The 14,165-nt window shown below is 45.9% G+C and overlaps 1 protein-coding gene across 1 annotated transcript in view; it reads left to right on the forward strand.

The window, feature by feature from the left end:
- The window catches only part of LOC311192181 (uncharacterized protein), a 29,063-nt gene extending 16,122 nt beyond the window's left edge, over nt 1–12,941 (forward strand). Inside the window, exons 6-8 of the mRNA XM_084264604.1 lie at nt 9,322–9,529; nt 10,573–10,793; nt 11,859–12,941. Coding sequence (XP_084120730.1) covers nt 9,322–9,529; nt 10,573–10,793; nt 11,859–12,085 — 656 coding nt within the window. The 3' untranslated portion in view covers nt 12,086–12,941. The remainder of the gene's footprint in view (nt 1–9,321; nt 9,530–10,572; nt 10,794–11,858) is intronic.
- Nucleotides 12,942–14,165: the final 1,224 nt, after the last annotated feature.

Consider the following 14,165-nt stretch of genomic DNA (forward strand, 5'->3'; position numbering starts at 1 on the left):
AAACATTTTCAGTTTTTCGTTAAAAATGTATGTAAGATTTAGATAAGATTAAATTCTGGTTTCTGGGTTCCACCCCCCCCCCCCTTTCCCTCCAGTCACACAGAGGGTCTTTGTATATGACTATTTGTGATCCCTACTGTCCTGTCACAATAGTTTTTCTTACCTAGTTTTGCTAAGAATATGAAAGCAATATACAATAATTTAAAAGGAAAAAAAATGCAAAAGGAGAAAACGACAATATTTTTCCTTATTCAATGCCAGTGAGGAAAACTACTCACAAAATTCCAGCCTGCAAAGAGAACATAAACAAAAGCTGTTCAAAGCTTTGTTCATTTTCATGAGAACCGGCAAAAAGGAGTGCTTGGGATGGCAGGCATTGGAGAGGGAGGATGTTAATGCTATTTATAGCTCGTGGGTGGCTCCCCCTACTATTGTACCTGAGAAGCTCACAGTCCTTAATATATTCCAGCTCACAGCAACTCTCCCAAGCAGAGGACAGCCTTCCCAGGGCTGTGCTGGAGGCACTGGGGTTTGCTTTAGGAAAACGGACTGTTTTATTTGCAGCCTGTTCCCAAACTGTCTATTATAAGCTGCCTCCAGTATGCAGAACCTCCAGCAAGGCTGCACCCCTCCCTGCTACCCGTATTTGACTCACCCTCTTGGGAGCCACAAGGTTGCTGCTTTGCTGGAGGCTCTTCCTCCCTCTATCACCCTACTGGCTTTAGAATTGATCTACAATCCGCAACAAGCCTCAGCAAGAAACAGCATCAGAAAAACAATGGCATAAAACCTGACAAGATTAACATGAAAAAAATCCTTCCGAAACTTCTTGTCACATAACAACCCCTGCTCCTGCCCTGCCTGACCAACTACACAACTCAGGAGGTATCAACATGGTATTTGGGGAGTTGGGCAGTGGCAAACACCTTCCCATAAGCCAGAAAATTGTAGGACAAGCTCTCCCAGAGACTGGACATCTTACAGGGCAGCTAGCATGTCCCCTGCACCCTCGGCCTCTCATCCATCACAGCCCGGAGAAGTGGCTGCACACACTGCCTTACCCACATCCCTGACCAGGCAGCTCCCTGATTTCTTGCACTCCGCTTTATCCCAATGCCAGGGAGGAGCAGCAGGAAAACCAACCTGTTTCATTTCTTCAACTTTTATATAAGAAATCAGGAGTGAATATTCACCAGACACACAACCAAAAGTTCTCAAGAGCAAGTAAACTCCAGTTCTTGGTCTTGGTATTTCCTCTTAGCTCTTCTCCTACACCTAATGAGTGGTCAATTCCTTTGATACCAACTATCACCATACTTAATGATAACTTAACTTTTAAAAAATCATTATAAATAATTAAAAACGTAAAGAAAATATCCTGCTCTGCCCCAACAAAGCTGAGTATGTCCCTTGAAAATTCTGTGACTTACCGGAACAAATTAAGTGCCAAAATACATCTGCCACTGTAGAGTTTTGAAGTTTTTTGGGTGGTTTTTTTTTCCTCTTGATTCCACTGGAAAGAGTTTGTACAGCTTTGTCAACCTTAGAAAAAGGTGCCTTTCCCATATGTGCCCTTTCAAGTAAGGCGAGGCAAGGCGAGCAGTTCACTGCTTATGTTAGAAGTGCAGGGAGAGACAGGCAGCTCAAAGATAGCCCTGCCAAATGACTGAGGAATATCAAACCCCCTTTACTCGTGCCTTCAAATATTCTGAAATCTTGCAAGCTTGACAGCATTGTCAATTTTGTATTGACAGCAGCAGTCAGAGAGAAATCATTTGAAGAGTAAATCAAGGAGAAGAAAAAAACCCACCCTTTAATCCACAGTCACACAAATCTATACTGCCTGCACAAGGGCAAGTGCTTTGGAGCCCCCTTTAATAGCAATATATTAACATCCTTGTTTGTCTTTCCTGAAGCTTGCAAGGCATTTCACCCTTTTCAAAGTCTGATCTCTTTGACATCATTTGTGTCAGAACCACCCATAACTTACACCTATCGCCAGCCTGTGACACAGAGGAAATCTCAGTGCGGCGCTGGCTGTACAGCGCTCACTGGACTGTTACCAACATCAAGGTCACTTTGCTTTTCTTGCTCTCGCTGGAGCTTCTCTGCCCTCAGGGCATGGGCTGCCTGTGGAAGCTTTCTGTCTGAGCTCCTCAAAAGCCACAGCCTCTCAGCTCCATTACTGGTGTTATACAAGATTAGAGTGAAGTTTCTACTATTAGAAGCAGTTAGCTGCATGGCGGCTGCGTGCTCTCCTGATTCTAGCATATAGCACAGTTACGGCTGCTGGCAGCAGGACATAAAACGACAGCTATTTAAATTCGGGGAGAAGAACGGGTGTAGTTGAGATGCATCAAGAAAAACAGTAGTTTGGGTTTTTTTTTCGGGGTGGTGGTGGTGCTGGGGTGGGGGTGGGGGTGTGGGGGGTGGTGGTTAATTCTTAGCAGTAGTACCCTGGACAGGAACGCCCCAGAAGAGAATTAAAGGTGAAAGCATCACCCTTAGCTTTGACGGATATGTACAGACAAGTCGGAAATTACGGTGTGAGCCTGTGGAGGGCAGCGCTGTCTTGCTGGGGACGGCGCACTGAATAGCTCAGAGATGCCAGCTGCTAAGGTAACACTTCTTTTTTTATCTCCTTTGAATCTGAAAGCTGCAGATGTAAAAGCTGTCGTCTTGCCACAGCTATAGGCTGTCACTGCAAGGCCCCCCCGCCTCCCTGTTTTTCTGCCCGCCATCCCCATTCTCCAGGCATTCTCTCCTGTAGGCTTAGCACCATGTACAGGCAAGTGCCTCTTCCTCGGTTGGGTGGCTTGGGGGAGGCAGGTTGGGGCTGGGGTGCCAGAGCCAGAATGGAGGTTCTCAGTTCTCTCCTTGGATCGACACATTCTTGGGAAAATACGTGCAGATCAGTTACATTGCAAAGGAAAGGAAATGCTCTCCAGAAGCACTTCCATGAGCTGGTAGCAACATCCTCTCCCCAACAACCAGCAGGGCACTGGTGAAGGTCCCCCTGCTAGCCTGAATCCTGCTGGCAGGGCCATAAGCCTAGGCCAGTAAGCTCTGCCTCTCCTGGGGCCTGGCTTTGCCTTGCCCAAGGACTGTGGTAGCTGTGTGACATGGGATAGGGCTGCTGGAAGAAGCTGTGTGAGAGAGTGGTGGGACACCTCACTGGGGGCCCCCACCTCACTCAGGAGCCTGTGGGAGCTGAGACACTGTGGCTTCACTTCCACCTGCACTGCCTCACAGCTCTGGCATGCTTTGACTTCCCGCTTCACCTGGGATCTGCCTCACCACTGCATGCTCTCCTGCTGCTACCTGAACTGCTGGTTACCCTCAGTTGCCTGCTCCCACTCCTGAAACAGCCTCTCATGCCCCTGCCATCCCCAGGTGCTCACAGCTCTGGTGGGGCAGTGGCAGGCTATCCCTGCCCTACAGCAGCCCCTCCAGTTCCGCAGGCAGCCCTGCACAGGGATGGAAGGGCTCATGGAGGAAAAGCCTTTTGCTCTGCAGCCCAGCTCAGGCTCCTCACCATCAGAAGTTGGTACCTTCCAGCTCAGTTTGGAGGAGTCAGAGGGCCCCATCATAAATGTGCCAGGCCGGATGTGAATGGAGGTGTCAGGAGGGGGACCGAGCAGTGAAGAGGTGTGAAGACTCAGATTTTCTCCGGCACAGTAAAACACGGCCGCCGGTGTATGGCGAGGGGCATCTGCGAGTTGAGCTGAACCGAGGGGGTAGCTGTGGAGCAGGCTTGCAGGGCTGCTCCCACTCCTTCCCGATGCCGTGGTTAAAGAGAGGGCTGTGTTTTCCAGAGCCCTCGATCTGGCATCTTTCCCGGGTAGTAAATTCTCTTAAAAAAAGAACCAAACAGAGCTTTAATTGTACACTCTGCTTTTCTCTTCACTCCCGAATAATGGCAGTGGCATTAATACAGTGCTGCATTGAACACATACCCACACTGAGGCCAAGGGACCGATTCTGCTTTCCATTATTCAGGGGCGCTGCCTCCAGTGAGGCAGATCAGGGTTTAAACAGCGAGCAGGAGCAATGAACTTCTACTGTTCCCCGCTGTTTGAGTGTGGGCAAAATAAAAGACCATAATATATGATGCAGTCAGCCAAGAAAGCAATATTGCTCTGCCATGTGCACAGTCTACACCAAGACGAGTCCAGGATCTCATTTCTAAATTCCCATAGGTGCCTCATTTAAACCATCAGCCATAACCTGCTTCTCATTTTCAATACCACTTGGTATTAGAGCTGCAGTGAACTGCTGGTGAGAGATTCTAATTCCTGCAAACAAGCCCCTGTAGGCTTGCAAGGAAAACAGAGAGTTCCCCTCTTGGTTGCCTGCTAAGTTCCCATCTGGCTGTTTTAACTTTGCTATTGCTTTTAAATGTGCCTGTTTCTGCACATGAGTCTTTCAGCTCTACCTCAAGAGACTCCTGGGTTCTCTTAGCATCAGATTCTGGCCAAAATGTAGAGACACAGATTGGGTCTTCTTAACAAAAATGAAGATCAGATTTCACATTACAGTATCTGAAAGATTAATTCCACTTACATGATCATTTCCCTGTGAACCACACTTCTTTCCATCTGGATTTTTCCATCAGGAGGACAAAGAGCCATAGTGTTAAGCACTACCTGAGAGAAAAGAGCAAGGAGTGTAAAAGACGAGTGCAGAGATGCTTGCTGAGAGAAAAGAGAAGCAAAAACAGAGTAGAGAGCAATTTCAAATGCATTGTAAGGCTGCTTTTTTTTTTTTTTCCCCCCAAGTGAATTATATTCTGATCTCATGCTTTGGTATTTTGAACCATTTAGGTTTTGATTCTGGGAATTTAGGATACTTGACTGCGGGAGCTTTTTTGTATTATTGCTATTTAACGTTTGCATTATTGTGGCAATCACAAGTCCAGCCAAAATCAGTGCCCTGCTGTATCTGACGCTATCCATAATCTCATTGCCCAGGCTGCCCAAAGCCCCATTCAACCTGGTCTTGAACACTGCCAGGGAGGGGTCAGCCACAGCTGCTATAGGGTCTCCCCTGAGCCTTCACTTCTCCAGGCTGAACAAGCCCAGCTCTCTCAGCCTGTCTTCAGAGGAGAGGTGCTCCAGCCCTCTGATTGTTTCAGTGGCCTACTCCGGACTCACTCTAACAGCTCCATGTCTGTCTTGTACTGGGGACCCCAGAGCTGTAGGGAGTACTCCAGGTAGGGTCTCACCAGAGAAGAGTAGAAGGGCAGAATCACCTCCCTTGATCTGCTGGTCGTGCTTCTTTTGATCACATCCTCAAGCAGAGCTGTGCCAGTGAGGAAGGTGCTAGCAAAAGCAATAGAGAAAAGATGACCTGGGGCACAACAAATGCCCTGCCACAGACTCCTCTTGAGACTTACAACAGTCATTTAATCTCTTTACAGCTCAGTCTTTAGGAGATGAGGTAACAAAGATGGCGAAATGGTGAAAATGAGGGCTGCTCAGTTTGTGTTCATTTTTAGTTAAACAAAACATGTGTTTCTCCTCCAGGAACAATCCACCTCACCTTGTTTTAATATTTTAAAAGACTTTCTGCAATCCAAAGTCAAATTCCGACGTAAAAGAAATGGAATAGAAAAACTGGAACTAATGCATTTATTTATTTAAATAACAAAATTAATTATTTCAAATGTATAAGATTAGAATATTTCCTTTTTTTCCTCCAGAACTTCACTGAGTTTTCTTTGACTGGAATCTGCCAATGCAACACAAATCTGTTAAATGCTTTAGTCAATTCAAGTCAGTGGGGGTTGTCTGTTTTTTTCTTTCGTTTGCCAGAAAAATCTTCAGTAGAAACCAGCAATTGTTTCTAGTGCAGAGAAAGAAAAAAAAAAAAAAAAAGAAAAAAAAGCCTTGCAGACTGTAGTACTCCAGTGGCTGGATGCTACCAGGGCGATACAAAGCTCAGCTAGGTTGTTTCAGATAAGTCCTGGCATGACAGAGTCCCTCAGGATGCACCCCCAGCCACCCGCAGAGCATGGAGTCACTTGCAGCATCCCCGGGTGCTCCCTGCAGCTCACAAAGCCCTGCAGACCCCTGCAGCCTCTGCCTTGGGGTGGCTCGCCTGCTGCCAGGGAGATCGAAGCCCCTGAGGATTCCAGCAAGCCCCAGCGCTCTGGGTGTTAGGGAAGGGATGTGCAACCACTAAAGGATTTTACAGCTTGTGCCACCTTGTATTCTTCCAGGGAAGCAAGGAGGTTAATACATTTGGATTGCCCTTAAAATCTCTACCCAGTCTCAAATGTCTCCTATATGGATAAGGCTTTTTCTTGTTGCTGTTTCGGATGCTTTTTTCTGGATAAAAACAAAACAAGGGGAAAGAAAGACAGAAAGAACCTAAGGAGTCAGTCTTTAGGTACTTTCAGGCTACAACTTGCATGGTCCAGGTCTCTGCAGAAAATGTTAGTGACCTTGTAGGAGAGACAATATCTTTTTCCGTAGTTACTGGGGCTCCTGCCCTCCTGCAGTCCCCGTTACCAGCTAGAGCAGCTTCTGGGAGAAGCTTAGAGAAATGTAATCAGTGGCAGCACTTCTGCCAGCTTTGCAAGATCTTAAACTAGAAGAGGTGGGGTGGGGGAACCCTCAGCACAGTCCCTAGCCTTCAATTAAAAATTTCATACTAGTTTCCTCATTAGTCCAATCATCTGGTGTAGCTATTTCCGCTGACCCCAAAGGCTCTGCAGAGCAATTCAGTTTCAAGGCCAGCACAGCGCAGGATGGAGCGGTGTGATTGGGAGCTATGCTTCGTGTTGACACGAGGAGCTCACTTGTCTGGCATTAGTCATGTGAAGCAAATGATGTTGACACACTTTTTGGAAAGAGGACTGCTGTATGAAAGGGAGCTCTGTTGCAAAGCACCTCCTTGGCTGCAAAGGCTGGAGTCGCCTGCAAAGTTTCACCGGCACCAAAATGACTCAGTTCTTGGAGAACCTCTCAAAGTCAGGTCTTGAACAAGAGACCTCACAATGTAATTCTGTGTGCTAATCATCCCCTTCCTTCTGTCTGCTAAATCATCTCCACTACTGTAGCTAGCTGACAGGCTACAGCAGAAGTTTAAAGCTGCGGGGGCTAGGAGAACTGAAAGTTTAGTATCTGCTTTCCTCCACAACTTTGCTTTTAAACAACTGCAACAATCGAGAGCCAGCCACACTCCTTGAAAATGAGCCTGTGGTCTTACAAATTCCCTGATGTAGAACCTGTATTATCTTTCTCTTTATTTCCTTTTACTGCTTCAGCTTAACGTTCTGTGTCGGTGAAAGTACAAACAGGTCATCATGACGATGCTGGCAGTTGCTCTTGAGCACAGTGCATGACTTTTGCAAGGCAGTAAAACTTGTAGGGCAATGCACAATATCTTTTTCTGTGCTATTCTTCATGCTAATCTGTGCTGGGATTGCACAACATACTCCTTCACCAAACCTCTCAGTGTTAACATTGTCTGGCCTGAAAAATTTGTAAGCTTTTATTCCATTATTCCTCTCTACTTCCCTGCAGTCCTTTTCCTTCACCATTAAAAGTAAAACCAGTCAGCTTCTTTTCCACTTCTCCCATATTTTCTATTGTGCTTTTCATATTTTGCTTATTAAGTAGTTACCCTAGGGAGACTTCTTTTTTATTGAAACATATATAAAGCTGTTACTGCTCTTAACATTTGCAGGGAAGAGGAGGAGGGAGTAGGGGGCAGGAGAAGGAAATTTAGGCTGAGGTCCCAGAAATATGTGGTGTTCAATAATATGCCTTGCATCATCTCTACTTCTTTTTCTGTAAGGAATAGGATATTCTTCCCTGCTTTCTGCTTATTCCCCACATTGCCCTACACTGTTAAAAATAACATACCTGGATGTTTGGCCAAAGTTGTTGTTGCATTAGGAGCAACATCCATCTGGCTGCTGCAGGGCAGGGGACAGGCTTGGTGACTTCCAGAGGTCCCATCTGCACACGTTTTTTAGAACTGCTGAGGAAATAAACCCAAACTCTAGATTTAGGTATTCAGGCATTAGAGTGAAACCTGATGCCACATCAGAATAAACACTGGCTACCCCACTTCAAAAGTTCTAGTGTGGCTCCCACATTGATTATGGCATTAATAACCAACAAGTAACCAAACCTCATCAGTATTCTCTGTGAGAAAGAACATAAATTCAGGATAATGAGATCCTGGCAGGAGAAGTACTTCTAATGTCTCAGAGAAGGGACTGCTTGGGTGTCTTTGAACACGCTCTTGACTTCGCTTTAGGTTGGACTGGCTGGCCTGAGCTTCCAGGGTCTAAACCAGCAAGCAACATTGCAAATGGGATGCCCATATTTCATTGTATGATCTGAGAAGGGAGCAAACCAGTCCAAGATGGGGTAAGAGCAGGGCAACAAAGCCATAACTTTTGGTTCTATAATTTCCAAAAACTCAGCTGCTCTTTTTTTCTCACATCCCAGGTAAGCACCTTGCCCCTCAGCTGAGAGAACAGCCTCTCTCTGGAGGCAAACAGCTATCGCATTATTTATACAAAGTGGAACAGCTCCCAGAGGAGACACTGAAACAGACAGATGGAAGTATACCAGTACCACTGACTGTACAGGGGTATTCACCTGAGAGATAGAAAAAAACTGCTTAAAATTATCTCCATTTCTATTTATATACGTACATATATATATGCATGTGAAAATCCATTCATACATATATATGTATGCCTATGCATGCATATACATGTGTTTAAAAGTATCCCTATAAATGAAAGAAGATTGTACATACAAACATTTTATATACGTATACACATACACTATATGAATATATCTTACACACATAAGATTTCCACCTAAGCCCTAGAAGCTTTGCAAGTGTAAGTCAGTCCAATAATTCATGCTTTCAAAAACTCCCAGCTTTAACTAAGCGGAATCAAGTGTGTACAAACACTTTGGTAACTCTCCAACATAAAGTACTGGAGCTTTCCTGCATGCACTCATCAACACTATAGTAACAGAAATAATACCTGCACCTACGAGTTTCAGCCAGTGCTGCAACTGGGTGGCACAGGATGTTCTTTTTCAACAGCATTACTTGACAAGAAATTAAATCATGTCGCCTTATGCTGTTGCTTTCTCAGGGGATGAATTACATGCCTATAGAGTCCCACCACAGTCAGTCCTGCTCTCCGGATGCTCTTAGCAATACCTGCAGGCCCTACTGCACACACCAGTTATTATAATGCAATGCTATTTGGAGGGTAATGAACAGGACTACTTTCTAGGGAATATTATTTCTGTATGAAAATTTCATCTCAATTCATTTCAGAAAAGCTGTCTCTGATACAGCCCGACTGTGTGCAAGAGAGGAGGATGATGCCTCACACCAGAGACTCTTCATGTCTGACTAGCAGTGCAGAGAGCAGAGCTTCCTATGAAACACCAGCGCTGTCAGACCTCCAGCGGCTATTTTGGTTCAGAGGAGGGTCTGATAATCATGTGGACCAAGTCTGGCCAAATATTTACCTGGGAGATGCGTAAGAACATATGTTCCTATCATTAAGCTGTTATCGGTCCCTGGGAGGAGGAGGAAGGGGTGTGGTGCACCGGGGAGCAGCTTTTGCGTCTCCGGGAATGTTTTAACAATGCAGGCTTCCAAAACTGGTAACACAAGGAGTTTGGATGTCGTGAGAAACACGACATACAAACGTGACATAGAGAATGGTGACTTAACTCTGCACGTCTCTGAGTTGCTTTTTCTATATTCTGTGAACCACCTCAGACTTGGCAGGATAAGAATTATTTGTATTCTAGACAAAAATGCTTCAAGAACCCATCCCAAACTGACGTCAACTCTGAGGAGTGTTACCTGCCCTGGGAACTGTGCTCTAAGACAGTGGACAAGAACACAGTAGCCCTTACTCTCAAATAGGAATAGCACGAGCAAGATGGAGGAGAGAGAGCCCAAATGAATTACACAATAGGGATTAAATTATTAATTTATTGCCATTTCCTTTCATTTGGATTGCTGTGGATTGCATAGGTCATCAGCTGCTTTTCCACAACTCTTCATGAATACCTGAGGAGAATTTTTTAAATTTTCTTTTTTAGAAATTCAGTCCCAGTTCCTGGTGTGAAGGGGGAAGGACCTGGCTGGTGAGCAGGATGCAGCCGCTTCATGTCCAAGCCAGGGACAAGGTGCTGCTGCATCTGTGTGGGTTCTCACTCTGGCCACCCACAGACACTACAAATGACAGATCAGCCCTGGAACTTGCCAAACAGCTATTTAAAGAAAAGTGTTGTCCACTTTATACAGTAATCCATGTTCCCAGGGATTAACTGCTGGAAGGCGTTTGCTTAACTAACAGTATCCCACCAGCAAGTCTCTGTGCTGCTTTCTGCAACACCGTGTCGCATTTTTCACATGCAAAGCGCTATGGGCTTCCTGAAATCTGCTGCTCTGTAAGAGAGCTGCAGTTCTTGCATCCTTCACTAGTGGGAGCCGGCATTAACTTTAAACCATGCTATTTTAAGGGAATATTAGGAGTGTTGCCAATGAGCCCTTCGTGTCTTTCAACAGGTGGGCTGCTAGGAGCAAAACTACTCTTCAAAGCCTCAACATTACTCATATCCTTAATGCAGCAGATGGGCCATATAGCATCAACACAGGAGCCAAATATTACGAAGATCTGCAAATAGAGTACTATGGAGTAGAAGCATTTGATGATCCTTCCTTTGATTTAAGTATCTTCTTCTGCGATGCTGCCAATTTTATAGGCAAAGCCTTAAACACTTCAGGAGGTAAGAGGGAGGCAAAAAGAAGCTTTGGGAGGAAGTTTCAACATAAGCCAAATGGCTTCTCCTTGTGGTAACAGGCAGCCAGCAAAGCTCAGATCCAGCATATGATTCAAGAAGGCACACGCAGAACTGCTGCTCGGAGGATGGGAGAAGGGTGCCTGTGCCATGTGCTACAGGGAAGGTGGCCATGCCCAGGTCCCTGGGAGCTGGGGAGGGCTGGCCACCCCAAACCCAGTGTGGTGGGAGGAAGGGCTAACAAACACTAAGAGCAGAGCCTTGCACACTGGCACAGGCTCCAGCCCTACCATCCTACCCTGGGTACCACAGACCTGCTCCCACTCCTGACACACTCAACTGGGAGCAGCCCCACTTCAGCGCTGGCTTAAACGCTTCACATGCTTAAGTGCTTCGCAGAATTGGAGCTTTATTCAGACTATCTATTAAGCTAGAGAAGCACCAGAAGTTAATGAACTAAGTCCAAAACTACGAGCCTGACCCACAGCCTGCTGTATTTTTGTCAGCGGAGTTTGGATTATGGCCTAGTTATCATAATTTCCATTTGTTCCAGAGTTTGCTCTGACTCTGGCTACGAGATCTGCTGCTTTCACTCGAGTGCTTTATTAAATCCCCAGTTATAGCTCACACTGGGCTGCTGAGATACAGTAAATTACAAGTCCATTTTTACAGGCAGACTTATCCTACAGAGTTTATGGGACTCGTCAGTGATCACAGTCAGGGTTGGGCCAAAATTTTCTGCCAAAACCACTTTTTTTTTTTCCACAGAAAACTACACTAACAAGTTTAGTCAGAGAAAGCTTCTCCTTCCATAGAAAACTTGAACTATTGGCTATTTTAACCCAAGACATAGGCTAGATGCATGAGGTCAGTATGAAATACCACCTTGCCTGAGATGTACAACATGATCCTATGCACACTGTCTATGAAGACATGAGTATCTGCTAATCATCAGTACTGTTTTCTCAACTTGTTTCTAGGAGTTTGTGTCCTCCCTGTGTCCCTCTTCTTTTAGAAATGCCCACTCACCTCGCTGTACCTCTTCTTTTGCAGGTAAGGTGTTTGTTCATTGTGCCATGGGGGTAAGCCGCTCTGCGTCTTTAGTGCTTGCCTTTCTAATGATCCATGAAAACATGACACTTGTGGATGCTCTGAAAACAGTGAGTGCTCACAGAAACATCTGCCCAAATTCAGGGTTCCTCAGCCAGCTCCGGGACTTGGACATTAAATTAAATGAAGAGAGGAAAGGAACCAGAGAATCTGCTACTAAAGAGTTGTAAGAGAATACTGCTGAGAGAGGACAAAAAAAAAAAAAAAAAAGAGTTTTCAGTACCTCTTTTAAATTTGTAAACCAAGGGTGCAAGTTTATGATATATCAGAATATGTGTGTGTATTATTACTTGATCTTTCCATTTTGCAAAGTCCTCCTGAATTATACTTACAATTGGTTGTATACTGTATCCTTCACACTCCACCTTAAAACATTTCTCTCTGCTGGGGAAAAAAAAAAAAGAGAAGATATCAGGTTCCACTTCAGAAATAGCTGTGTTTCAGCAACTAGTGAAGCTCATATCACTTTATGAAGTGTTAGGCTATTTGAGGTGAAAGATGCCATATTATTTATGCTACAATAATGCTCAGAAGTTTTCTTATGAATCAGCCCCCCCTGCTCCTTTGCTCCCCATATCTAAAACAGTTTGTATTTTGAGACTTGAATCTGGCCCTGGTTAGTTCCTGCTTTTACAACTGGTGGAGCCCCTGAGCTGGGGGTAAGAGGCTATTTAAAGACAGAGCAGAGGGGAAACAACACAAACCACTCTAAGAAATTATTCCATATCTGTAGTGTTTTTCCTTTAAGTATTCATCATGCATATATATATTAGTCCATGAAAAAACCTTTGTTTGAGAGGACTTTCAAATACTCTTCATCTTCCCTGATAAAATCCATCCAGGAGATGCTATTGGAAAACGCTTCTTAAGAGGAAGGTGGGCTCCCAGCTGAGGCTGCATGGGCAGTAGGAGTGGGTGCAGGGCAGCATTTGACAGTGAAGTTCAAAGGGTTCCTCCAAATTCATCTGACAGCTCAACATTATAAAACTTGGGATTTTCTTTCTCAGAAATAAAGACTGTTAACGTTGCAACAATGCGCTCTGTGGCATTTGCTTTTGTGAGAGGACTCAAGTCAAAACCGAAGTGACACAGGAATGGCAAGGGAGGTGCTGACAGGCATCAGGCTTTCATCTTTGTGTTTCTGGGCCACCATAAGAGTGCTCAATAGCTACTGTCATCTGACGGATCATTGCTGCCTGGAAACTATGTGAAGCACATCTGGCTCTCGGTTCCCAGCGGACAAACATTCGCAGCACAAAGCCAGCTCAGGGATGGCAGTTGTTTGCATTCCTAGTACCAAACTCAGGAATGCAGAGGCATGAATATTCTCTACCATGTGAGCTGACTGCTCAAGAACAGCAGAGCAACAAGGGAAAACATGCCTTGCCATTCCCACTGCTGTCTGCAAGGCAGATTTCTGCCTTCAGGATAGACAACTCAGCACCATTTATAACTCTGTTGGGCGATGTGTGTAACTGCTGGTGGGCCAGGCTATAGAAATGAGAGCACAGAGCATTTGGCTCCAAGGACCTGACCCTCACACAGAGGGCACCTCTGGAGGGTTGATTTGGACTTATCCTGTGCATGGGACATCCCTGAGCAGCAGGGAAGCGGTGCTGGAACGTTTCCTTGCTTTAGTTCCCTGTGTAAGGAAACCTGTTTGTGAGCTGCAGGGCAGCCCTCCAATGTCCACAGAAACACAGCAAGAAGGAACTGTCAGCATAAAACTATGCTTTTTAAGTAGTATGCTCAAAATTTAATACGCATCTCTTCGTTGCCACTTAACTCTAACAAACTTATTTCGGCTTACAGAACAAGTAGCATCACCACCACCCACCACCACCCCTTCGTGGATCTGGCTATAGAAGGTGCCCCAAGCAGAAGAACCACATTCCCTGACGCTCCCCACGTGTAAGAAACCTCTCCCGGCCTGTAGCCGCCGGACAGAGGCCCGCCAGCCGGTGCTGGCTGCGGAGAGAGGCCAACAGCCCAAGATGTGCTCGCTGGGGGCACGAGACGATCCGCAGATCACGCGCTCGTCACGCAGTAAAAACTTAATCGCACCTTTACACCGCTGATTAGCGCGACTGGGAACCCCGGCACGGTGCTCTGGCGGTAAAACGCCCGCAGCCGCCGCCGAACATTACGCGGCAGGATAACACGCGCTGCGTCCCACCAGCGGGCGCGGCGCACCCCGCACCCCCGCGCGGCCCGAGGCGGGCGCTGCCCCCCTCGCACGGGCCCCTCCGC

The sequence above is a fragment of the Gallinula chloropus genome, assembly GCF_964237585.1.
Source record: "Gallinula chloropus genome assembly, chromosome: 5".
Lineage (NCBI taxonomy): Eukaryota > Metazoa > Chordata > Aves > Gruiformes > Rallidae > Gallinula > Gallinula chloropus.